This window comes from Haematobia irritans, chromosome 1, assembly GCF_050003625.1.
Source record: "Haematobia irritans isolate KBUSLIRL chromosome 1, ASM5000362v1, whole genome shotgun sequence".
Classification (NCBI taxonomy): domain Eukaryota; kingdom Metazoa; phylum Arthropoda; class Insecta; order Diptera; family Muscidae; genus Haematobia; species Haematobia irritans.
In genome coordinates, this window is record NC_134397.1 from 174,056,320 (window position 1) to 174,083,127 (window position 26,808).

Genomic DNA, 26,808 nt, shown 5'->3' on the forward strand with positions numbered 1-26,808 from the left:
CAATGACACTCCAGTGAAACATAACGTGGTTCACCATATTCAAACCAGCGGTCAAATGCCAATTTCTCGGGCACGCCGTTTGAATCCCGCACGTTATAAGGCAGCTAAAGACGAATTTGATTATATGATGAAGATTGGAGTTTGTCGACCATCAAATTCTCCGTGCTGCTCACCTCTTCATATGGTACCCAAAGCAAATTCTATGGATTGGAGACCATGTGGTGATTATCGCCGACTTAACGCTGTTACAACTCCTGATCGCTACCCCATACCATTCATATCTGATCTTTCTGCCAATATGTATGGCTGTACGATTTTTTCAAAGGTTGATATTGTACGAGCGTATCATCATATTCCTGTGGCTCAGGAAGATATTCATAAGACGGCAATTATTACGCCTTTAAAAATCAATATTTGTAATTTACCTATTAAAATAAAGCTGTAATTTTGAGTTTTCTAAAATCTGGTTGTGTGTCTGAAGAATTTCAATGAAGCATCCAAACTACAGCCCTTAACAAACAATTGGCTGGTTCTCAAAATAATATTTTTTATCGTGGAAAATAAGAAGATAATTGTCTACAGACCTATAACCGACGAAAGAGCACCTTATAAACAAAGACGATGACGTGAAGCAACGATTTGTGAGGGCTTGTTAGAATGAAATGAGTTTTAAAATAAAATTGTGAAACGATTAACAAAAAATTCTTCCGTAGGTACTTTGGAGGCCGTTCAGGTGCCTACAAATATAGAAGTAATGGTATCCAACCAAACATATCTATAAACCAATGTACATATAAAAATTTTATTGTACTATGCCGCTCTATCCGTTACTCTTTTAAATACATTTTTAAGGAAAAACTTTCCCCTTAAACTTATCCAAGAGCGGGAAAAAGTTATAACTCTTCGCGAGTTGAAATTTGACGTAGCCGGTGCACACATTCGACAATAATTTCAAACAAATTTGGCATAGGTCTTTATGAACTTAAAATTTCAAATATAAACCACGTCGGATGAAAATGTCAGCTTCCATGAAGTCAAATCGGGAGATTGGTCTATGGGGAAGATATATCAAAACATGGTCCGATATATACCAAATTTGGTACAACTCATTACTACAATCTCTAACAATCTCTAGATTTCCAATATCATTGAAATCGGATGAAAATTGTGGCGTCAATGCTCTCAAGAAATCAAATCGAGAGATCGGTCTATATGGGGGGCTATATCGAAACATGGTTCCATATAACCCACCTTCGAACTTGACCTGGCTGCAGACATAGGATGAGTTTTAGCAAAATTTCACCACGATATCTTTATTATTGAAGGCTGTAGCGTGGTTACAATAGACAGCGAGATAAATGAACATCGTCTTCGAATTTCTCCCAGATCAAGTATCTATCTATATATGTTATATAAAATTCAATCTATGTTTGTTTATTTGTTTGTTTGTTTGTATGCTGCGAGTTGGCTCCGAAACAGATGAACCGATTTACTTAAAACTTTCAGAGATCGTAGCGGACGTTCATGTGGTGAAAATAGGGTACCTCATTTTTTGACACTTGGTCGCGGAGGGGGGACCTCCCCTTTGTCGGAATTTTTGAAAATTGGACCAAAGTTGACCGATTTGTTTGAAATTTTCATTGAAGGTTGGGGTTGGCATCTAGACAAAGATCCGCTACTTTATATTTCGATATTTGGTGGCGGAGGGGGACCTCACCTTTGTTCGACTTTTTTTAAAGTACAGTGAAAAAACTAAAATTCTTTAAATTACCTGAGATTTACAGAGAACATGCGGTGAGGTTATGGAATTAATATGGGGTACCTGATGATTTCATATGTGGACGGGGAAGGGGACCTCCCCCTTGCCCTACTTTTTGAAACTTGGAACAAAATTATGCGATTTGTTTCAAATTTTCATTGAATGTTGGGGTTGGTATCTAGACAAAAATCCGTTACATTATTTATCGATATTTGGTCGGGGAGGGGGACCACCCCTTTGTCCACCTTTTTTTGTTTGTACAGTGAAAACAAAACTAAACTCCCCCGACTGAAATTTTACGGAAAAAATGGGTGAGGTTATGAAATTTATATCAGGATCTTGATTTTTTAATAAAAATAAAAGGCCATAGGGAGATATCCGCTTCTCTTAAGTACATACATACATACAATTAAACTTTACCGAGCTACTTGAAATTTACAGAGGACTGGGGAGAGGTTACGATATTAATAGTTGATACCTGATTTTGTGATATTTGGACGGAAGAGAGGCCTCCCCTTTAGGCTTATGATTTGCTGGACATTTTCTGGGACGTTTACAAAAGATACGCTATATCACTTTTCGATATTTGGTCGGGGTCCTCCTCTAAAACTGCAACAAAAAAAAATTCTTAAGTTTTCTTGAAATTTACAAAGGCAGTGGCGGAAGGTTATGAACGAAGAGGCAACCTTCCTTGCCCCACACTTGAAGGAAAGTTTCAAGAATTTTCAGGGAAGGTTAGGGGTGCTATTCACTATGGTGTTTGTCGATATTGTATCGGGGAAAGTGACGTCCCTTTAAAACAGTAGAGCAAAATTTAAACATGTTCGATCTACTTGAAATTTACAGGGAACGTGGGAGGAGGTGATTAAATTTTTACATGATTTTTATACCCTTCACCACTACTGTGGTACAGGGTATAATAAGTTTGTGCATTTGTATGTAACGCCAAGAAATAGTGGTCATAGACCCATCTTTTAGTATACCGATCGGCTTAGAATTAAATTCTGAGTCGATTTAGCGATGTCCGTCCGTCTGTCTGTCTGTCTGTCTGTCCGTCTGTCTGTCTGTTGATGTATTTTTGTGTGCAAAGTACAGCTCGCAGTTTTAGTCCGATTGTCCTAAATTTTGGTATAGGGTCCTGTTTCGGCTCAAAGACGATCCCTATTGATTTTGGAAAAAATCGGTTCGGATTTAGATATAGCTGCCATATATATTTTTCACCGATCTGGTCATAATTAGCGTGTATATCAACCGATCTTCCTCAAATTCCGTACATCCGAATATTTTATGGGTCCCGAAAAACTTGCAAAATATCAGCCAAATCGGTTCAGATTTAGATATAGCTCCCATATATAGTTTTCGCCCGATTTACACTCATTTGCCCACAGAGGCCAATTTTTTGCTCCGATGTAGTTGAAATTTTGCATAGGGAGTAGAATTAGCATTGTAACTATGCGTGCCAAATTTGGTTGAAATCGGTTCAGATTTGGATATATCTCCCATATATAGCTTTGGCCCGATTTACACTCATATGACCACAGAGGCCAATTTTTTGCTCCGATTTATTTGAAATTTTGCACAGGGAGTAGAATTAGCATTGTAACTATGCGTGTCAAATTTGGTTGAAATCGGTTCAGATTTAGATATAGCTCCCATATATAGCTTTCGCCCGATTTACACTCATATGACCACAGAGGCTAATTTTTAACTCCGATTTAGTTGAAATTTTGCACAGGGAGTAGAATTAGCATTGTAGCTATGCGTGCCAAATTTGGTTGAAATCGGTTCAGATTTAGATATAGCTCCCATATATATGTTTTTCTGATTTCGACAAAAATGGTCAAAATACCAACATTTTCCTTGTAAAATCGCCACTGCTTAGTCGAAAAGTTGTAAAAATGACTCTAATTTTCCTAAACTTCTAATACACATATATCGAGCGATAAATCAGATTTAAACGTTTCCCATATTTTTTTACTAACATTGTGTTCCACCCTAGTGCATTAGCCGACTTAAATTTTGAGTCTATAGATTTTGTTGAAGTCTATCAAATTCTTCCAGATCGAGTGATATTTAAATGTATGTATTTGGGACAAACCTTTATATATAGCCCCCCACACATTTGACGGATGTGATATGGTGTCGAAAATTTAGATCTACAAAGTGGTGCAGGGTATAATATAGTCGGCACCGCCCGACTTTAGACTTTACTTACTTGTTAAATTAGTATTTGATTTTTCGATATCTGGTTGGGGAAGGGGAAAATTGAAATAAACTTTGTCGATTTACTTCGATAGAATTTATAGGGACCATTGAGTAGTTGTGAAATTAATATAGGGAGCCACCGTGGTGCAATGGTTAGCATGCCTGCCTTACATACACAAGGTCGTGGGTTCGATTCCTGCTTCGACCGAAAACCAAAAAGTTTTTCAGCGCTGGATTATCCCACCTCAGTAATGCTGGTGACATTTCTGAGGGTTTCAAAGCTTCTCTAAGTGGTTTCACCGCAATGTGGAACGCCGTTCGGACTCGGCTATAAAAAGGAGGTCCCTTGTCATTGAGGTTAACATGGAATCGGGCAGCACTCAGTGATAAGAGAAAAGTTCACCACTGTGGTATCACAATGGACTGAATAGTCTAAGTGAGCCTGAAACATCGGGCTACCACCTAACCTAACCTAATATAGGGTACGTGATAGTCCGATATCAGGTCGGAGTGGAACGAAGGTGTGGAGAGGGTTCCCTTTTGTCCGTTTTTTTTTTTTTCTTAAATTGAAAGTAGAGGGTTGTCCGTAAATGGGAACTCGGTACATAATTTTATGATTTTTGCACGGGCTTCTGCCAGACTTCTTTTTAGTAAAGAACTTAAATTTACATGAAATTGGCAGCCAACGTAGAGGGTGCATCATTTTCCAACATTTTAGCAAATGTTAATGTGGTAAAATTTTTTACTACTTTTGCTTTTTCCGATTTATTGGATGGGAAAGAGTAATTCTTTGTATATTATTATAATACAGAGCTTAATTATCAGATATGTTGAGGAGAAGGATACCTTTCCTTGACAAACCACACTTAAAATTCAAAAAAAATATAGAAGATTGTCCAACTACTTGAATACACAACATTATTTAAAAAATTTGGAGGAAAGGGTACACTCTCTCCCCGATATTTTTTAAGACGAACCGTTTTACATATGCATATCCGCCGTATTTGTACCTACACGGATGAAAAAGACTGTTTTTCACATGTTTGGCTATAAACATTATATGTTTGGAACACACATTTTTAAACACAATATTATTGAGTGCAAGCATATAATGTTCATAAACTAGCATAACATGTTTGGGACATATATGTTAATATGTTAGAACATATTATGTTTGGGACATAAAATGTTTGTAAATATAATATGCTTGGATGCAAACATATATTAATTTAGAAATAGCCTATAAACATATATGTGTTTAGTAGCTTGGAGCGCTATTTAACAGGGAGCGATATTGAATTAAGTTGGTGGTTGTTGCTTGTTATTACAAAATTAACACTTTATTTTTCCTTGGGCAATTGATCAGCTACTTCTTAGATCCTTACAAACTGTGTGGTCCGCTGTTCGAATCCCCGTCCGGCAAAAGGTAAAATTAAAATAAAAAAAAATCATAAAATTGAATAATTTCTTCTACAATGTTTGTATTACAGAAAAAGGTGCTAAGAACTAAAAAATCTCGTGGAAGTAAGAAAGATGTCGGGGAATATACAATTGGGCAGAAACAAAATTTTGAGCATTCAGGTCGAAAACCTATGTTGTTAGCACCTATATTACCTGTTTATTTTCATAATTCATTATGATTGTAAATATGTAAATAAATAAATAAAATTTTGAGCACAATATTGTTTGGGAGAATTTTTTAAGCATATAATATTTTTGGGCGCAAAATGCTTCCAAACATATTATATGGTCACATAATAACATATTGTTTTTTGGAAGACAACATTATTGAATTTGGATGCAAAAATACAAAATGTTTGGAACTTAGACTACCCAAACATATATTGTTTAGACCAATATGCTTTCAAACATATTATATATTGGTAGAGATCAAACATATAAATGTTTGGGCAATACCCAAAAATGTATATGCTTGAAGCAAAATATGTTTGGGAGTATATGTTACAGAAGCGATTTTTTGAGAGGGTGTATAAACGAAAAAGCAAGTAGTCCGATTTGTTTGAAAGAAGTCAAATCTTTCGAATTTGTTTTCAGCACGAAGGATATGGTTGACTAAGTTAACGCAAAATGTTCCTAAAAATACGCTTCGGAAGGCGCAGCGAAGCGGGCTGGGATACGCTATTATGTATATCTATTATAAGACGGAAATCGATATTTCAATGTGTTACAAACGAGGTGACAAAATTATTATACTCCCATTACCATCCCACGGCGGTGGATATAAAAGTAAGACTTTAAACCCAAATCAATCACATCAATTAATTGAATCAATAGTAATTTTCGCGACTAAATCAATATCAATTAAAAATTAATTGGATCAATTAATTGTATGATTGAAGTCAATAAATATCGTGTTTTTAGTTTTTTTTTTTTTTTGAATAACACGTTCTTTAACATGACCTCCAATCCCACTACTGGTTTCTAGATTTTCTATTTTCTGTCTGAAGCGTTTATTGCAAACTAACTCTCTTTATAAGTTTTAACTTGATTTAACCGAATTCATTATTCTGTATATAACCACAATACACTTCAACGTCACTTCGAGTGGAGTGTCAATAGAGTTCACAGAAGCCAAGTTTTCATAAGAAAATGAAAAATAAACCTGCCACAAATTGCTTGCAAACACTACAAATTGAAGTATTTGCAAAGAGAAGCATTCTCCACACATTGATTCGCAATCATACATATTCGTATTGCCTTCTAACACATTAGAAAAAAAAAGAAAATCTATTCATTATTATTACCAAAAACAAAAGAAAAAAGGCAACATACACAAAAGTATTGTGTATTTTCTGTCTGAACATCCAGTCAAATGTTAATGTATACAAATTACATGAGTTTAGAGCTACATTATCTCTAAACCCCCTTTCATAGGAGTCATATGGCAACCAGGTGTAATAATGAAGATGAAGAAAAACCTACGTAAAATTGGAATCAGAGTTTCCTATTCAACAGCTGGCTGGGTTTGATGAATTGGAAACATTTCAACGAAGGCCACAGAAGTTTAAAATACATAATTGACTTCAATTCAAATTTGTTATAAACAAACCACCAAATATTTCAATCTCTCAAACAAAGTTGAGATCTACAGGGTATCACAATTTTGGTTAGGTTGAAGTGGAAGTCCATCGTAATACCATGAATGTTCAAAGATAAAAATAACTAAGAAATAAGTAAGTGTGTCGTTTTAGGAATTTTATTGCAATACCTAAACCGCTCGTCTGACATCTGACAGATTTATTTCAATGGCAGTTCATTTTATTGTCCCCATGTTTACAAAAGCATTTTAATATATTGCATTCAGAAACAATGTTATCAGGAGGCAAGTGGAAATCTTTTCAACACAATTAGTAGGAGATATGAGAGCTCTTGGTCTATACGTGATAAATACTGACACTCCGACACATTTCACGCAATTTTCTAACACTTTACTGGATCTCTTCGTAGTGCCTACTGAAGACAATATTCTCCACTATGATCAATTATCGGTACCTTGCTTCTCGAAGCATGATTTGATCTTTTTGACCTATAGAATATGTGTTCCATATGGAACTGACACTTATTCTTAAGGGATTTTAGGAACATTGACTATTCAGCTCTGAAGCAACAATTCTTTCTTATAGACAGGTCATCTACATACCGCATCGATTCCCCCGATGATCAGTTAGCATTTTTGGAGGATAATGTAATAATAATGGATTTTAGGAACATTGACTATTCAGCTCTGAAGCAACAATTCTTTCTTACACTGTTAGAAAAATATGTTTTTCATATGTTTCGATATAAACAAAATGTGTTTCGGGCACAATTTTTAAACACAATATATTTAAGTGCAAACATGTAATGTTCTCAAACTAACACTAAATGTTTGGAACACATATGTTAATATGTTAGAATATATTATGTTTGGGGCATGCATGTTTCATAAAAATTATATGTGTGAATGTAAACATATATAAATTTACAAATTTCGAGTAAACATATATATGTTGTGATATTTTATTCAGAGAGCGACAGAGAGAGAGAGAGAGTATAGAGAAAGAAATAGAGATAAAAACCGGGAGGGTTGACGAAAGATATCAAATTAACACAGCGAGAGAATCGAAAGAGAGCAATTTCTGTGAAACCGCTTATATGTTGTTTCGGAAACTGCTTTAAGGCCAAAAATTTTATACGCTTAAGTCTAAATATTATTTAATTTAAGTCTAAATATTATTTAATTTGTGTATATTATAAAATTATTTATGTATGTTTATACTCGACCCCACGTTCTTCCTTTGTTAGAGTTTTTGAATTCCTTCCAAAATATCAAACTTTTATACCAAAACCAGTTTTTTATTACAAAATTGTTATTTTTGCAATAAAAAAATAATATTTTATCCAAAAGCTCAGTCCATTGCGTTTATATCAAGCACTGTTTCTGACTGTAAATCTTTTATTATGAGGTGTAGCGCCCCGACCAAATAAACACTTATTTTGAGCGTAATCCAATTTTATTTAATCCACTAGAGACTGCGCTAAAATCTAAAACAATTTTAGTTTATATTATTTTAATTCAAATTGTAAATAATTATTTTTTATTACAATTGTGTTTGACTTAAATTTAGCCTGGCACTAATTTTCATAAAAGAATGCAATGGTTTTAAGAGTTTACTTCTCCTTCTTTGTGACCGGTCTTCTTGGAGTTTACTTCAAAATGGAAGAGTAATGGCTTATTGCAAATGACAGTTGTCAATTACAATGAGTTGCCGGATCGATGTAATAAGGGCCATGAGTGGGAATTCAAAAAGCTAAATTTTAGTTGGCCACTCAACATTCCCCTCCCCGTAAACTTCAGGCAGCAACAGCATGATGTTTACTTCAAAACGTCCAATTTAGCTAATTTCACAGTAGGTCTAGTTATAAGTCCTTTGATTGTCTTCACCACTGCGCTGCGAACTTGATTGTCTTTGCCTCTATGTACATCCACAACAATTCCCTTTAACCACGATCCTCTCTTACTTGTGTCATCCACCACAACAACAATGTCACCAACTTCAATAGGACTTGGACTGTTTGAAAACCATTTCGAACGACGAGTAAGGCACGGCAAATATTCACGCAACCAACGTTTCCAAAATTGGTCTGCCAATTGACCGGCAATCTTAAAATTCTTAAGCAAAATATTTCCACTCGCCTCCTCGCTACCCTTTTCTCTTATTCCACTAGAACAACCAACGAGAAAGTGGTTGGGTGTGAGCGCCTCGGCATCAGCTGACTCCAATGGTACATATGTGAGTGGTCTTGTATTTATAATATTCTCCACATCTGCCATAGCCGCTCTCAGCACATCCTCTCTCAAACCGGTTTGTGGCAAAATGTCCATTAAGATTGATTTTACTGAGCGAACCATTCGCTCCCACACGCCTCCCATGTGGGGAGAGGCTGGGGGTATGAAACACCACTCAATTCCAGGATGATTTCGCTTTAGATTTTCTGTGGACAACTTTTCTATCTCAGATTGTAGTAAACGACTTGCACCACGGAAGTTGGTGCCGTTGTCCGATATAATTTTATGTGGTGTTCCTCGTCGACTGACAAATTGTTTAAACACCAACATGAATGCATCAGTAGACAATGATGGTGAAATTTCTATATGCACTGCTCTCACGGTGAGACATGTAAATAAAACACCCCAACGTTTCTCACGTCGACGACCAACTGCAACTTCTAGCGGTCCGAAAAAATCTATGCCGGTGTATGTAAACGGTCTAGTGTATGGCATCAACCTTTCTGGTGGCAATTCTCCCATTTCAGGGGGGTTTGGAGTTGCTCGTTTGTTTTTGCAAATTTGACAAACACTCGATACAGAACGAACCACTGCTCTTAAGCCTGGAATCCAAAATCTTTGTCGCATTTCATTCACCACAATTTCGTTGTGGTGATGATGAAATCGTCTGTGGTAGAAATCAACAACAAGGTTGGTTACAGCATGCTTTCGTGGTAATATTATTGGTCGTTTTGTATCAACTGCTACACCCTCTGCTGCGTCAATTCGCCCTTTTATTCGCAGCACACCCATACTATCTAAATACGGCGAACACTTAAACAATATGCTCTTTCGGCTAATCTGCTTACCTTCGGATTTCAATGAGTTTATTTCTTCACCAAATGACTCTTCCTGACAGTTACGAAAAATAATTGACTCGACTACACGAATGTTGATTACCTCTGTAAGCATATTGAGAAGAGATGACATTTCTTTTTCTTTAGAAATCAATTTTAAAAATTTCAAAATATATAGTTGAGTGTGTCGAAGTTTTTCCCATCTGCTGAATCGTGTGGGGTCCGGTGATATTTCTGCCAACGTCGATACGGTTTTCTGATTTTCTTCAAAATGGCAAAGTAACTCGAAGTTTCTATTATCCGATTTGTTGAATGTTGTTGTAGGCCAAAATTTTTCATCTTCAAGCAGAAAATCGGGACCTGTAAACCATCGAATATTATTATCGAATTTTGGAGTTGTGGACCACTTCGTGCCTTCGTCCGCAACATTTTCTGCAGAGGGAACCCATCGCCATTCACTGACTTTAGATTTTTCAAGAATTTCACCAATGCGAAGGGCTACAAATTGTTTGAATTTTCTTGCATCGGAACGAATCCAAAACAATACATCTTTTGAGTCAGACCAGAAAAATCTCTTTTCGATATTTATGGACATCTCCGCCATTATGAGCTTCGACAATCTAAGACCAACAATTGCTGCCATAAGTTCCATCCTCGGTATTGAAATTGGTTTTAGCGGTGCTACACGAGTCTTCGAAGCAACCAATGAACATTTTACGTCAGTACCAAGTTGAGCACGAATATAAGCTACAGCAGCATATGCACTATTGCTGGCGTCTACAAAAATATGCAGCTGAATGTTTTTGCCGACGCTTACCAGCGGGTAGCATCTTGGAATGCGAACGTAGCTAACAAAATTTATGTATTTAATCCAGTGCAGCCACATTTCAAGCTCATCAGGTTTGATAGGCTCGTCCCATGAAACACCAGAACGCCAAACATTTTGTAAAATAATTTTAGCAAATATTATGTAGTAGCCCAAAAATCCTAAAGGGTCGAATATTTTCATGATCACTCTTAAAATTTGCCTCTTTGTGACTTGAGTTTTGTCGAAAAGTGATCTTAAATCTATTTTTTGTATAAAGGTAAATTCATCAGAATTTGGAAGCCACCACATACCTAATACCTTTTCCTGTCCGTTGTTCTCTTGTTGAATACATTTGTTGGATTTGATCTTGTTTCCAGTAAGTTTTTCCAAAACACGGGGGGAGTTGGAAATCCAATTCCTCATCTCGAATCCACCGTCTTTGTGGATATATCTAACCTTTTCAGCAAGCTGTACCATTTCTTCCTCAGTCTGACAACTTTGGAGCCAGTCGTCAACAAATGTATTCTCTAGAATTGCATTTACAGCTGATGGGTATTTTTCGACGAAGCGGTTTGCATTTTTGCTTTTTATGTAATTGGCTAGTGACGGTGAACACGAAGCTCCAAAAGTCATTACCTGCATACAATAAACATCAATATCAGCTGTGGTGTCCCCACCACGCCACAAAAACATTTGAGCCTTTTGATCTTCATTTATGACTTTTATCTGGTGAAACATTTCACGAATGTCACCACACAGAGCTACTGGCTTTTCTCTAAAACGTAAAAGCACACCAACTAATGATTTCAACAGATCTGGACCTTTAAGCAAACATGAGTTTAAAGCAACACCATTTACTTTTGCTGCGGCGTCCCATACAAGTCTGGTTTTGTTTTTATTAATATTGGTTACAGTGAAAATTGGTATGTACCAAGATTTGCCACCCGAAGTCACCTCGTTTTTGAGTAATTTTCTGACGTAACCTTTGTTTTCATAATCTTTTATTTTCTCTACCAGAAATTCTTTTAGAGAAGGTTCTCGCATCATTTTTGCTTCAAGGCATTTTAAACGTCTTTTGGCCATTGGAAGCGAATTCGGCAATTCTACTCTATCAAATTTCCATAATAGACCGGCCGCCCATCTCTTTTCTTTAGAATCATATACTGCCGTTGCATCCATTATTTTCAACGCACGCTCGTCATCAACAGATGTCAGAGGTTTCGTCGATACTGAAACGCCTAAAGACTCTAAAGAAAAATATTCTTGCATCAGTTCATCAATTTTTTCTAATTCGCCGGAAGAGCAATTACACTCGCAAATATGAAAAATACAATGGTCTGAAGCGAATTCAACATATTTGCGACCATATACTGCCCAACCAAGTTTACATTTCGCAGCCATTAATTCGCCGTCGTCACTCGCTCGAATTTCTGATGGGACACCGAGTTTTGCGTTGTCTAATCCAATTATAACACTCGGCTTTATTTTTGTGTATGGAGTGATTGGCAAATTACGAAGATACTCACACGAATTTATTGTCGATGACTCAAGAGTTTGCTCTGGCAAATCAAGTTTTTCCACTGTACGGACATTTAATAATTTATGTTTCATTGAGCCCTTTTCGCGAGATGAAATGTAAATAGATACCTTCTTAGATGCCGTATATGTTTTTGTCACATCGCCTGTCCAGCGTAAGCATAATTCTTCTGAAGGGCCGTCAATTCCAAGTTGATTTACAATCTCATCTTCTACTAATGTGCAGCCTGCACCTTCATCAATTAGGGCCCATGTATCAAGACTAATATTATTGCCATACAAAGTTATAGGCACATACCGAAAAACAGCCACCTTCTTTTCCCCTGCATGGAATAACACAGGAGACTCCTGTCCACCATTCGTGTTCAATTGTTGAGGTTTTGTATGAAGCAGCAAATTGTGTGGTAACTTGCAACCGTCGGTGCCGCAAGGCTTTTTAGAATAGCACCTACGAAGGGAATGTTTGCCAAAACAGCGAAAACACAACTTGTTTTGTCTAACAAATTGCCAGCGGTCGTTGTGTTTAAGCGAAATAAAATCCGAGCATGTTGAAAGTTTGTGTTCACCACCACATTTAAGACACACAGTACAAATATTTTCTTTCTTATTTGTTACGGATTTATTTTGCGGTGTGTCTTCTTTTGTTTTTTCTACATCGTGAAACATCAAACTTTCCTTTGCACCTTTTCGGCTATTTCTGTATTCGCTAGAATCAAATTTGGCGTCAAAGGTTGTGACTTGACTAGCACAAGTCGCAAGGTTAAACAACCATTCATCAAAGACCAAAAGATTCACTCGAACACCTGACATACAGTGACGACCCCATTCGAGCTTCATATTTGATGGTAATTTAGATACCAGATCGTTCAAAAGCATTGGATCGTTTAAATAATCACCTAGGCCAATTGCCTGAATTGTGGCACAATAATTTTGAACAGAAAGTGCCAATGAAATTAAGGTATTCAAATTTTCAACACGAACTTTTGGCTCGTCTCTAAGTTTGGCCTGCAGAGCATGATGAATCACTTCAGGTCTTCCAAAAAGCATTCGCAAAGTTTCTATGGCCTGGCTAACCGTCGACGGCATCATCAATTTACCTCTTACCGCTTCTAACGCTGGGCCTTTCAAGCATTTCTGCAGGCGGATCAAATTCTCTTGATCAGTGAATCCACAGCGCTCTGTGGATTGATTATAATTGGTAATGAACACAGGCCATTCATCTGGCCTACCAGAAAAATTTGGCAAATCTTTGGAGATCACCTGACGTGCTGCTATTTGTGAGGAAGACATCGAAGTATCCGCTGAGCTGGTGTTGTTAAATTGCAAATACCTATTGTTGTTGTTGGGCAATGTGTGTGCATTATTAAACGTCATACCGGGTTGTGCGTATGTTGCCGTAGGTATAGGCTGAGAAAATATTTGGGTTCCTTCAAACATGTTTGATGCAGCAGATCTAGCAAGAGAGGGAATGTGTGTGTTCGACCCACTGACTGCAATCGCGGGGGGGCGAGACGGAGCAGAGGAATAACTGTGGTTCTGTTGAGTGTCAAGCGCACAATTTGTTCTTTCGTATCTTCTTTCATTCTGGCAAGCAAAATTGTTGTTGGCGTTGTCTACTGCTATTGAAAAGGGAATTTGTTGATTACTGTTTTCGATGACAAAATTTGGTTGATGAGTACCGTTATGTATTTGAGTGGAGCTTAAGAAATTATTTCCTTGCTGTCCATACAGGGTTGAATAGTTTATGTTTTGCGAACTACTTACGATTGTGGAATTTGGCAGACCGTGCGAAATATTTGCATAAAAGGAGTTGGTTTCATTTGATGTATTTGGGAAAGACAGAGGCATTGAAGTTCCATTTATTACCCTACTATTTTGATACTGCGCCTGCCATACTTGGGTGTTTGCAAATGTGGACACGCCATCACCTATATTTATGATTGTGTCGTCAAAAATATTTGCATTAGCAGTGGCCGCAGTGACATTGGTAATGGACGTCTGGTTGATCGTGGCCGCAGAGGAGGGAGGCAAAGACAGATTAGAATATGTAACGGTAGATGTTACGGTGACTATTGCATGTGGACTGTTTGTTACGCAATCGCTGCCGGCGATACTTAAATTTCTGGGTCTACCAGTTTTCATACTTTCTTCATCCGGATTAACCATTTTTGATGTTCTTGGATGTTACACTCCAGCGTTGAAACAGACACAATTATTTTAGAATATTATGAGGTGTAGCGCCCCGACCAAATAAACACTTATTTTGAGCGTAATCCAATTTTATTTAATCCACTAGAGACTGCGCTAAAATCTAAAACAATTTTAGTTTATATTATTTTAATTCAAATTGTAAATAATTATTTTTTATTACAATTGTGTTTGACTTAAATTTAGCCTGGCACTAATTTTCATAAAAGAATGCAATGGTTTTAAGAGTTTACTTCTCCTTCTTTGTGACCGGTCTTCTTGGAGTTTACTTCAAAATGGAAGAGTAATGGCTTATTGCAAATGACAGTTGTCAATTACAATGAGTTGCCGGATCGATGTAATAAGGGCCATGAGTGGGAATTCAAAAAGCTAAATTTTAGTTGGCCACTCAACATCTTTAATAACCCACATTTCGAAGTTTCATTATAAAAATTTAATATAGTATAAATATAAATGTGTAAATTAAAAAAAAAAAACAATTGGTGTTTGGTCGGAGCAGGGATTGAACGCATGCTATATACATGTAACTTATAACGATAATTGTCTTCTGGTGACTATAACAGCTACGTAGCTCAGTGGTAGTGTGTTGGCTTACAAACTGTATGGTCCTCGGTTCGATTCTACGTCCAGGCGAAAGATAAAATTTAAAAAAATTATAAAATTGAATAATTTCTTCAACATTATTTGTATTACAGAAAAAGGTGCCAAGGACTAAAAAATTTCGTAGAAGTGGAAATTATGTTAGGGAATGAGCACAATCTTCTTTAGGGAAAATTCTTCCAAGCATATAATATTTTTGGCTCAAAATGCTTCCAAAAATAGAATATGTTCACATAAAACAAACATATTAATGTTTCGGCAGTATCCAATAATATATGTGCTTCCTGCAAAATATGTTTGGAACATATGTTAGAGAGGCGATTTTTTTGAGGGTGTATAGACTGGTCATCTACATACAGCATCGATTCCCCCGATGATCAGTTAGCATTTTTGGAGGATAATGTAACATCACTCTTTGACATGACCGTACCGATGATTATCAGGACAGTAAGGAGGAAAGCTAATGGCTGGTTCATTTCTCGTATGAGGGAACTGATCGATCAAAGGGATTTGAAGTTCGCCCAGTGGAAAATCCTCAGAACTACTGAGGCCCACGATGAGTTTCGTGCTGCTCGTAGGGCTGTGAATAGGGAGATCTCTCGGGAGAAACGTAGGAACTTCGAAATAATGTTTGGAAATGCTCTAGGTTCGGGAAAGACATGGAAGACTCTAAAGGATATTGGTATTGGCAAGTGTGGTGGAACTGTTGATCCATCTATCGATCTTGATTCCCTGAACGAAACGTTTTCCACCTTCCCAATTTCTTCTGCGGATCAATCATATTATGATACACCGAATACTCCGATCGAATCATCTTTCAATTTTGAATGTGTAAGTCGTTTTGATGTCATCAGAACCCAGCAAAAAAAGCGTCACCAAAAAAGTAATGAAAATGTTCTTTTTTGATTGCAAAATTGACGCAGAAGCGATGAATTTAACATGGGCTTGTCATAGGACGGAAGTTCTCCATTTCAACAGCCGTTGCACTGAATTTGCATCACTTCTTTAGGTTTGATCCGAATTCAATGTTTTGGATGTACATTAAAATATTCTGTGATATTTTGTCCAATAAATAAATTTTATAATTTTTTATAATTTTTAATGGATTCTAACGCTTGTTGGAAACGTTTGACCTCAAATATTTTCAAAAATTCACAATTTTTTCAGATTGCATTTAGCATTTTTTTTTGACAAAATTTAAATGATTTATACCATTTTATGAATTCTTACTCTGTTTGTAACCTATTTGAAAAAAAAAGTTAAAATTACCCATTAAAATTATGAAAAAAACCAAGTTATAAGAATTGAATTAAAAGAACTTCGTGGGTAGTTAAACCAAAGAACATCATTGGTAGTGCATCTTCTGGAAGTGCTTTTAAAGTTGTGCCTTTGGAAGAACTTCCAAATTTTTTTGCTGGGAAGCTTCCTGTCTATGAAGATTTATTAAGATTCTTCTGCCCGAACTAATGCCTTACTTGACATACGTATTTAATCAATTTATTACTAGGAGTAGCTTTCCTGATCGTTGGAAAATCGCCAGGATAATACCCATACCGAAGAAGAACTCTGGGTATAGACCAATTGCTATTCTGCCATTTTTATCGAAAGTGTTCGAACACCTATTGCATAGACAAATCACATCACACGTCAGCCGCAATGATCTTCTATCAGATCGACAATCTGGTTTCAGAGCTCATCATACCTGTACTTCAGCGTTGACGGATGTGGCTGAGGACATCAGAGAGAGAGAGTATAGACAATGGTGATATCGCACTACTTGCCCTGCTGGATCACTCGAAAGCTTTCGACACGGTTAATCATCACGTCCTGCAACAGAAACTGTCAGGATTTATGGTGTTCTTTTCAAGCCTAATAGCATCATATCTCAGTGGCAGATGGCAATATGTTAAGGTTGGTCGGAATAGATCTGGGCACTGCCAGTTTTATAAGGTGTTCCACAAGGTTCTATCTTAGGATCTTTACTATTTTCTGTCTATGCGAATGACTTACCGGATGTCTTAATTCATTCCAAATTTCGGATGTATGCGGATGATCTTCAAGCATAAGCAGTAGCCCAGAGGAGTTTGATAGATGTGTAGAGAGATTTAATGAGGATTTGCGAGAGGTAAACTTATGGGCGCAGAGGAACAGCTTGTCCCTCAATGCGACGAAATCCAAGTGTCTGGTAATCCAAAAGCGTGCCAATCGCCTGTCACTAACTCCCTACGTTCATATAAATGATGAACCTATTGAGATTGTCAGAAAGTATAGGAATCTTGGTATTATGTTTAATGATTCTTTAACGTGGTCAGACCATATAACCATGATCTGTGGCAGGACATTTGCCACTGAGAATCAAGACCTACTTAATTCCGGTATTGACGTATGGGTGCGAAATCTTCTCTAGTTGTGATACCAGAAGCAAACGGAAATTGAATGTCTGACTCCGTTTTCAACTAGAATATTAGGGGGTCCATTTTAAGAACTACCTGAAAATTCGTGTCTTAGTATTTCTACATAGGATTATTACGGACAAAGAGCCGGCTATCATGTAAAAGCTTTTTTCGGAAGGTTCAAATGTGGTTTACTTTTGGGTTTAGTGAACTGCCTGAATTTATTCTAATAATTGGTTGATATTTTTGCTGCAAGTAGAGGATGCTGATGAGGAATGTGGTAATTCCGAAACGTGCGTCCACCCAACCATCTTGCAGAATATAGGGCTTCGCCCAAAAAAAAAATGACAAACATTATTTTCCTCTGTTGGTTAAGCTACACTTGTAGTTTAATCAATGCATGGTTTTAAGCTGAAATCAAAAAAACAACAACAATGAAATAAAATATTGACAAAATTTTCTATAGAAATAAAATTTTGACATTTTCTATAGAAATAAAATTTTTCTATAAAAATAAAATTTTGACGAAATTTTCTACAGAAAAAACAAGTGGATAATTTTTAAAACTCAATTAAGACTTTAATTGGAATAAAGTTCGTGAAGCAGCTTTTAGAAGCTCGACAGGATGTCTTCCCGAATCATCTTTATGTGGAAACCAAGATCATCCCTGCTCGGAGCTTGGGGGATAATTTAACCAACTTAAATTTTTGGACGATCCAAATCTAGGGGACTAAATCTCATTTTATCAAAAATATTTTGCATTTCATTTTCAATATGACATCGAGTTCAAATATTAGATATTTGAAATGTATTGGAATTACTTATTGATTAAATCTGACAAAGCTTGTTAGTGGATTGTTGTGAGTTAATAACCGTAGACACAATTCAAGTCAAAATGAGATTTATTTCTTTGGCGAATGTTGGCAAGCTGAGCGATGACTTGACTTGAGGTTAACACCAAAAACTACCTACCAAAGAATACAAACAAACCAACAAGCCAACAAAAAAAACACAAATATGAAAAGCCGGCCTGGTTAGCTGCCATATTAACCGGTTACTGTCAATGTACAGAGTACTTTTGATATTGTATCGAATAAAACAATCACTCACCCTTCATCCACCCTCCCAACGAAGCCGTTCATCCATGCACTTGGAATATGGAGTGGATTATGGATTGACTGACACCAATAGCAGCACATCGCGGTATTTTGTGGCGTTTCATTTGACGTCACACAAGACGTCATGCAAATGAATAAAACGTGTATATAAATTAAACTTTGAAACTTGTATTCCGGCTGCCGCCGATGGCTTTGTACTGGTGCTGTTGCTGCTGTGCTCCTCCACCTCCTCCTCGAACAGCATTTGTCTCGTCCCCCTTTTTCGAGATTCGTTGAATGTTTGTCTGTTTTAAGTCTGTCTAAGCTTTACATAGTCACATCGTTAGACTATTTTCTATATGAATAACTTAATTAAATAGCAACACAAAATAATAATAGCTCGCTACCCACTTCTAGGAGCACTAAGAGTTTAACAATACCCCCACTTAGCATGACAGACAACAGGCAATTTTCAAGAACAAAAATTATTTAGTTCGTTAGGTTTCGTCAAATCATTGAAAAGTGCAAATGCTAAGTGGAAGGTATTCAATTAGGCACGTCACAGTTATTATTATGAAGTTTATCAGCTATATAAATAAGAGATATAGACAAGATCAGTCACAGCCAAGGCGACTGAAATAACTGGTAAAAATCTGACAAACTACAAGAGATACCAGCCATACACTCATGAATGATTTCGCATGTCCTGTGTTGTTCACCTGTGTCGAAATGTCTTCCTTATTAACATTTTTTCTTCGATTCATGTGTAATATCTCATTTGGAGCATTGTATAGTGTAATACATAAATTTAATTTGAAAAAAGTGAGTTCACAATGCCATTTAGAAAATCTTCTATAAATGCATTTAATTTCAATTTTTCGTTACGAAAAAGTGTGCCAGTTTTTGACAACAATTGTGCAACCTTTTTCTACAAATGACACTTTTTGTGCCACGTTTTAGAAATTCTCAATGCTAAACGCCATCTTAGAATTCTGAATTGCCTCAAAGACGTGAAATAAACAAGTAAGAATTTTCTTCATAAATAAACTTTTGACAAAACTTTCTATGGAAATAAAATGTTGACAAAATTTTCTATAGAAATACAATTTTTATACAATTTTCTATGGAAATAAACTTTTATAAAATTTTCTATGGAAATAAAATTTTGACAAAAACCTTCTATAGAAATAAAATTTTAGAAAAATTTTTTATAGAAATAACATTTTGACGAAATTTTATATACATAGAAATAACATTTTGACGAAATTTTCTATAGAAATAAAATTTTGACAACATTTTTATATAGAAATAACATTTTAACAAAATTTACTATAGAAATAAAATTTTGACAAAATTTTCTATAGAAAACAAATTTTGACACAATTTTTTAGAGAAATAAAATTGTTACAAAATAGAAATATCATTTTAACAAAATTTATTATAGAAATAAAATTTGACAAAATTTTCTATAGAAATAAAATTTTGACAAAATTTGCTACAGAAATAAAATTTTGACAAAAACTTTCCATAGAAATAAAATTTTAGAAAAATTTTCTATAGAAATCAAATTTCGAGAAAATTTTTATAGAAATAAAATTTTGACAAAATATTATATACAAATAAAATTTTGAGAAAATTTTCTAGAGAAATAAAATTTTGAGAATATTTTCTATAGAAATAAAATTTTAACAAATAAAATGTAAATGTTTATTTGTGTAGAAAATTTTGGCAAAATTTTCTACACAAATAAAATGTAGACAAAATTTTATATAGAAATAAAATTTTAACAAAATTGTCTATAGGTATAAAATTTTAACACAATTTTCTAGAGAAATAAAATTTTGAGGAAATTTTCTAGAGAAATAACATTTTGAGAAAATTTTCTATAGAAACAAAATTCTGACCAAATTTTCTATAGAAATAAAACTCTGACAAAATTTTCTATAGAAATAAAATTTTAACAAAAATTACTATAGAAATAAAATTTTGGCAAAATTGTCTACACAACTAAAATGTAGACAAAATCTTCTATAGAAATAAAATTTTAACAAAATTTTCTAGAGAAATAACATTTTGAGAAAATTTTCTATAGCAATACAATTTTCTATAGAAATATAATTTTGACAACATTTTTTGTAGAAATTAAATTTTAACAAAAACTACTATAGAAATAAAATTTTGGCAAAATTTTCTACAGAAACAAAATGTATACAAAATTTTCTATAGAAATAAAATTTTGACAAAATTTTCTGTAGAAAAAAAATTTTGACAAAATTTTCTGTAGAAATAAAATTTTGACAAACTTTTCTATAGAAATAAAATGTTGAGAAAATTTTCTATAGAAATAAAATTTTGAGAAAATTTTCTATGGATATGAAATTTTGAGAAAATTTTCTATAGAAATAAAATTTCGAGAAAATTTCTATAGAAATAAAATTTTGAGAAAATTTTCTATAGAAATAAAATTTCGAGAAAATTTTCTGTAGAAATACAATTTTGACTAAATTTTCTACAGAAATAAAATTTTTACAAAATTTTCTATAAAAATAAAATTTTGACAACATTTTCAATAGAAATAAAATTTTGACAAAATATTCTACAGAAATAAAATTTTGACAAAATTTCCTATAGAAAACAAATTTTGACAAAATTTTTTAGAGAAATAAACTTTTGACAAAATTTTCTATAGAAATAAAATTTTGACAAAATTTTCTATAGAAATAAAATTTTGACAAAATTTTCTATAGAAATAAAATATTATTAAAGTTTTCTATAGATATAAAATTTTGACAAAAATTTCTATAGAAATAAAATTTTGACTAAATTTTCGATAGAAATAAAATTTTGACAAAATTTCCTATAGAAAACAATTTTTGACAAAATTTTTTAGAGAAATAAACTTTTGACAAAATTTTCTAGAAATAAAATTTTGACATTTTCTATAGAAATAAAATTTTGACGAAATTTTCTATAGAAATAAAATATTATTAAAGTTTTCTATAGATATAAAATTTTGACAAAAATTTCTATAGAAATAAAATGTTATTATATTTCATGTTAGCCTGACACCGAAACAGGCAATTGACGTCCAAATGCATTACATCTAATTATACAATTATTTTTGGAGCTTTACGGACAGATAGAGATTAAGGAACATGGTTCTTATCAATGGCTCTATTAACCATGTTCCATAATCTATATCTGTCCATAAAGCTCGAAAAATAAGTGTATAATTAGAAATAAAAGAAATACAATTTTGACAAAATTTTCTATAGGAATAAAATGTTATTAAAATTTTCTAAAGAAATAAAATTTTGACAAAATTTTCTAGAAATAAAATTTTGTCATTTTCTATAGAAATAACATTTTGACAAAATTTTCTATAGAAATAAAAATTTGACAAAATTTTCTATAGAAATAAAATTTTGACAAAATTTTCTATAGAAATAAAATTTTGACAAAATTTTCTATAGGAATAAAATGTTATTAAAATTTTCTATGGAAATAAAATTTTGACAAAATTTTCTAGAAATAAAATTTTGACATTTTCTAAAGAAATACAATTTTGACAAAATTTTCTATAGAAATAAAATTTTGACAAAATTGTTTATAGGAATAAAATGTTATTAAAATTTTCTATAGAAATAAAATTTTGACAAAATTTTCTAGAAATAAAATTTTGACATTTTCTATAGAAATAAAATTTTGACAAAATTTTCTATAGAAATAAAATTTTGACTAAATTTTCTACAGAAATAAAATTTTTACAAAATTTTCTATAAAAATAAAATTTTGACAAAATTTTCTATACAAATAAAATTTTGACAAAATTTTCAATAGCAATAAAATTTTGACAAAATTTTCTATAGAAATAAAATTTTGACCAAATTTTCTACAGAAATAAAATTTTTACAACATTTTTATATAAAATTTTTACAACATTTTCTATATAAAATTTTGACATCATTTTTGTATAGAAATAACATTTTAACAAAATTTACTATAGAAATAAAATTTTGACAAAATTTCCTATAGAAAACAAATTTTGACAAAATTTTTTAGAGAAATAAAATTGTTACAATATTTTCAATAGAAATAACATTTTAACAAAATTTATTATAGAAATACAATTTGACAAAATTTTCTATAGAAATAAAATTTTGACAACATTTTCTATTGGAATATAATTTTGACAAAATTTTCTATAAAAATAAAATTTTAACAAAAATTTTCTATAGAAATAAAATTTTAACAAAATTTTCTATAGAAATAAACTTTTGACTAAATTTTCTACAGAAATTAAATGACAAAATTGATGATAAAAAAATTTTTGACAAAATTTTCTATAGAAATAAAATTTTAACAAAATTTTCTATAGAAATAAACTTCTGAGAACATTTTCTACAGAAATAAACTTTTGAGAAAATTTTCTATAGAAATAAAATTTTGAGAAAATTTTCTAGAGAAATAAAATTTTGACAAAATTTTCTAGAAAAAAAAAATTGTTGAGAAAATTTTCTATAGAAACAAAATTTTGAGAAAATTTTCTATAGAAATAAAATTTTGACAAAATTTTCTATAGAAATAAAATTTTGACAAAATTTTCTATAGAAATAAAATTTTGACAAAATTTTCTATAGAAATAAAATTTTGACAAAATTTTCTATAGAAATAAAATTTTGACAAAATTTTCTATAGAAATAAAATTTTGAGAAAATTTTCTATAGATATAAAATTTTAGAAAATTTTCTATTGAAATAAAATGTTGAGAAAATTTTCTATAGAAATAAAATTTTGAGAAAATTTTCTATAGAAATAAAATTTCGACAAAATCCAATCACGTTGATCATTTTAATTTTGGTGTTATTTCATGGGATATATTGTAAGTTCGCCCTTTCTGTGGATGTAACATAGTCCCGTCCAAGCTAAAGTCTTTAAATTATTTAAAATTCGACTCATTTGCAATTCAAGTGATATGTAGGAGGGATCAATCATTCATTCGAATGATTGATCCCTAACCTAAAATGAAAGAGCTAGAAGAAAGATTCTTGCAAGGGAATAGTTTATTGGAACTTTTAAAAGAAATCGATAGCTCAGATAGGAAAATGGACTTAATCAAATTCCTCAAAGTTAGTAACCTTTTAGTATTTTATTTATTTTTCGTGTTCTATAACATAATAATAATAATTACATATTTTTTTAATTTTTTGTAATCTTTATAATATACATTAAATTGCTCACCTGTATCTATTTGAATGAATTTTCATCTTTCATTATACAATACATGTCAAGAACCACAAAATTGTATTAAATACTACAGTAAAGTTATATACACATACGCTAAAGCGTAAGACCTTCGATGTCATAGATTTATCCTCATTTTTGCTTATACTTTACTTATAAGTATAAATATGAAATAAATAAATAAAAAAAATATTAACTAACCGGAAAAATTTGATAAAAACCTAAAAAAAAATAATTTTTTAAATTGTTAGATTTGTAGTAAAATTTTCTTCAAATTTTGGTAGAGTATTTTTGACACGAGTGGAGCCGCGCCTGAGTATTATTGCCAAATATACCTTGTATCTATTCGTCTTCTTCTGGGTGCTGCAAACATATGCACTAACTCATAATACCCCGTTCCACAGTGTGGCGCAGTATAAAAATCAATTAAATAGGTCTCTGTGAGACAGATATGTCCGGCAAAAAGGTTCTTCTTAATCAAATAGATTCGAGCTATTCTCATTTATCCGACTCCAAACTACGCGTCCCACCTGGATTCAGACCACATAGAAAATGTAAAAGGAGATCTTTATTCCAACTCTATCACCTATACGTCAATGTAAGAAAATCCTAACTGTCATATCAGACCATTAGCAATAGTAACAGTGTTAACTATAGACACAGGAAAAAAACTCCCCATCCTAAATAAATGCAGACACAATGATAGACGGACACATAATGTTGGTTTTTATATATTTTCTATTTACAATAACAAAAGTAAAAAAAATAATAACGATAAACAAAAACCATGCTCAATCGCCACACTGTCAGCCCATCACTTTAGCGAAAAGACTACGACTGAGTGACGGTCTGACAGATAAATGGTGGCGCACTGCTGTTAAAATTATAACAATTTAATGAAAAGCCAACAACAGACTGCAACACCGGGGTATTCAGTCTGCAACAGTAACCCCCCCAATCAAAGGCAACTCATATTGGAGGCTAACAGACAGTCATACAATCCAGAGGGCAAAATAATAACAATCATTTGCTACTAACCAAAGACCAAAATATTTATTTAGTCATAGTAAGCCTTAATGAAATGGGGAAAACAATATGTCTATATTATGGGCTAGAAAATCGTGTATCATGTTGAGAAAATGTTTTGCAAATAACAATGTGTTTATTTAATATAAGAACATTTAAGAATATTTTACAGCATACTTTAAAGAGCTTGTGTTTCAAAATAGATATTTTAGGGAGCCAAGAATATGGAATTATAGCTGACTTAGGAACAATTTTATTTCTATAGAATATTTTGTCAAAATTTTATTTGTATTGAAAATTTTGTCAAAATAGTACTTGTATAGAAAATTTTGAAAAATTGTATTTGTATAGAAAATTTTGTCAAAATTTTATTTGTATAGAAAATTTTGTCAAATTTTTATTTCAATAGAAAATTTAATCAAATTTTTATTTCTATAGAAAATTTTGTCAACATTTTATATCTATAAAAAAATTGTCAAAATTTTATTTCTTTAGAAAATTTTGTCAAAATTTTATTTTTTTTTTAGAAAATTTTGTCAAAATTTTATTTCTATTGAAAATTTTGTCAAAATTTTATTTCTATAGAAAATTTTGTCAAAATTTTATTTCTTTGGAAAATTTTGTCAAAATTTTATTTCTTTAGAAAATTTTGTCAAAATTTTATTTCTTTGGAAAATTTTGTCAAAATTTTATTTCTTTAGAAAATTTTGTCAAAATTTTATTTCTTTAGAAAATTTTGTCAAAATTTTATTTCTATAGAAAATTTTATTTCTATAGAAAATTTTGTCAAAATGTTATTTCTATAGAAAAATTTGTCAAAATTTTATTTCTATAGAAAATTTTGTCAAAAAATTATTTCTATAGAAAATTTTGTCAAAAATCTATTTTTATTTCTATAAAATATTTTGTAAAAAATTTATTTCTATAGAAAATTTTGTCAAAAATCTATATTTATTTCAATAAAAAGTTTTTTCAAAATTTTATTTCTATAGAAAATTTTGTCAAAATTTTATTTCTATAGAAAATTTTGTCAAAATTTTATTTCTTTGGAAATTTTGTCAAAATTTTATTCTATAGAAAATTTTATCAAAATTTTATTTCTATAGCAAATTTTGTCAAAATTTTATTCCTATAGAAAAGTTTGTCAAAATTTTATATCTTTGGAAATTTTGTCAAAATTTTATTTCTATAGAACATTTTGTAAAAATTTTATTTCTATAGAAAATTTTGTCAAAATTTTATTTCTATAGAAAATTTTGTCAACAATTTATTTCTATAGAAAATTTTATCAAAATTTTATTTCTATAGAAAATTTTGTCAAAAATGTATTTCCATAGAAAATTTTGTCAAAAATTTATTTCTATAAAAAGTTTTGCCAAAAATTTATTTCTATAGAAAATTTTGTCAAAATTTTATATCTTTGGAAATTTTGTCAAAATTTTATTTCTATAGAAAATTTTGTCAAAATTTTATTTCTATAGAAAATTTTGTCAAAATTTTAATTCTATATAGATTTAGATATTTTAGGGAGCCAAGAATATGGAATTATAGCTGACTTAGGAACAATTTTATTTCTATAGAATATTTTGTCAAAATTTTATTTGTATTGAAAATTTTGTCAAAATAGTACTTGTATAGAAAATTTTGAAAAATTGTATTTGTATAGAAAATTTTGTCAAAATTTTATTTGTATAGAAAATTTTGTCAAATTTTTATTTCAATAGAAAATTTAATCAAATTTTTATTTCTATAGAAAATTTTGTCAACATTTTATATCTATAAAAAAATTGTCAAAATTTTATTTCT

At 32.2% G+C, this 26,808-nt stretch overlaps 2 protein-coding genes across 5 annotated transcripts in view; both read right to left on the reverse strand.

Moving 5' to 3' along the window:
* Positions 1 to 26,808, reverse strand: part of Gprk2 (G protein-coupled receptor kinase 2) — a 647,504-nt gene that overhangs the window by 490,079 nt on the left and 130,617 nt on the right. The gene's annotated exons all lie outside the window — the stretch shown is intronic.
* Positions 8,841 to 14,600, reverse strand: LOC142233226 (uncharacterized). Its single transcript, XM_075304078.1, has one exon. The coding sequence runs from the start codon at positions 14,598 to 14,600 to the stop codon at positions 8,841 to 8,843; it is 5,760 nt and encodes a 1,919-aa protein (XP_075160193.1).

Coding starts and splice junctions, on each gene's coding strand:
- LOC142233226 (XM_075304078.1), bottom strand. CDS start 14,600: ATGGTTAATCCGGATGAAGAAAGTATGAAAACTGGTAGACCCAGAAAT.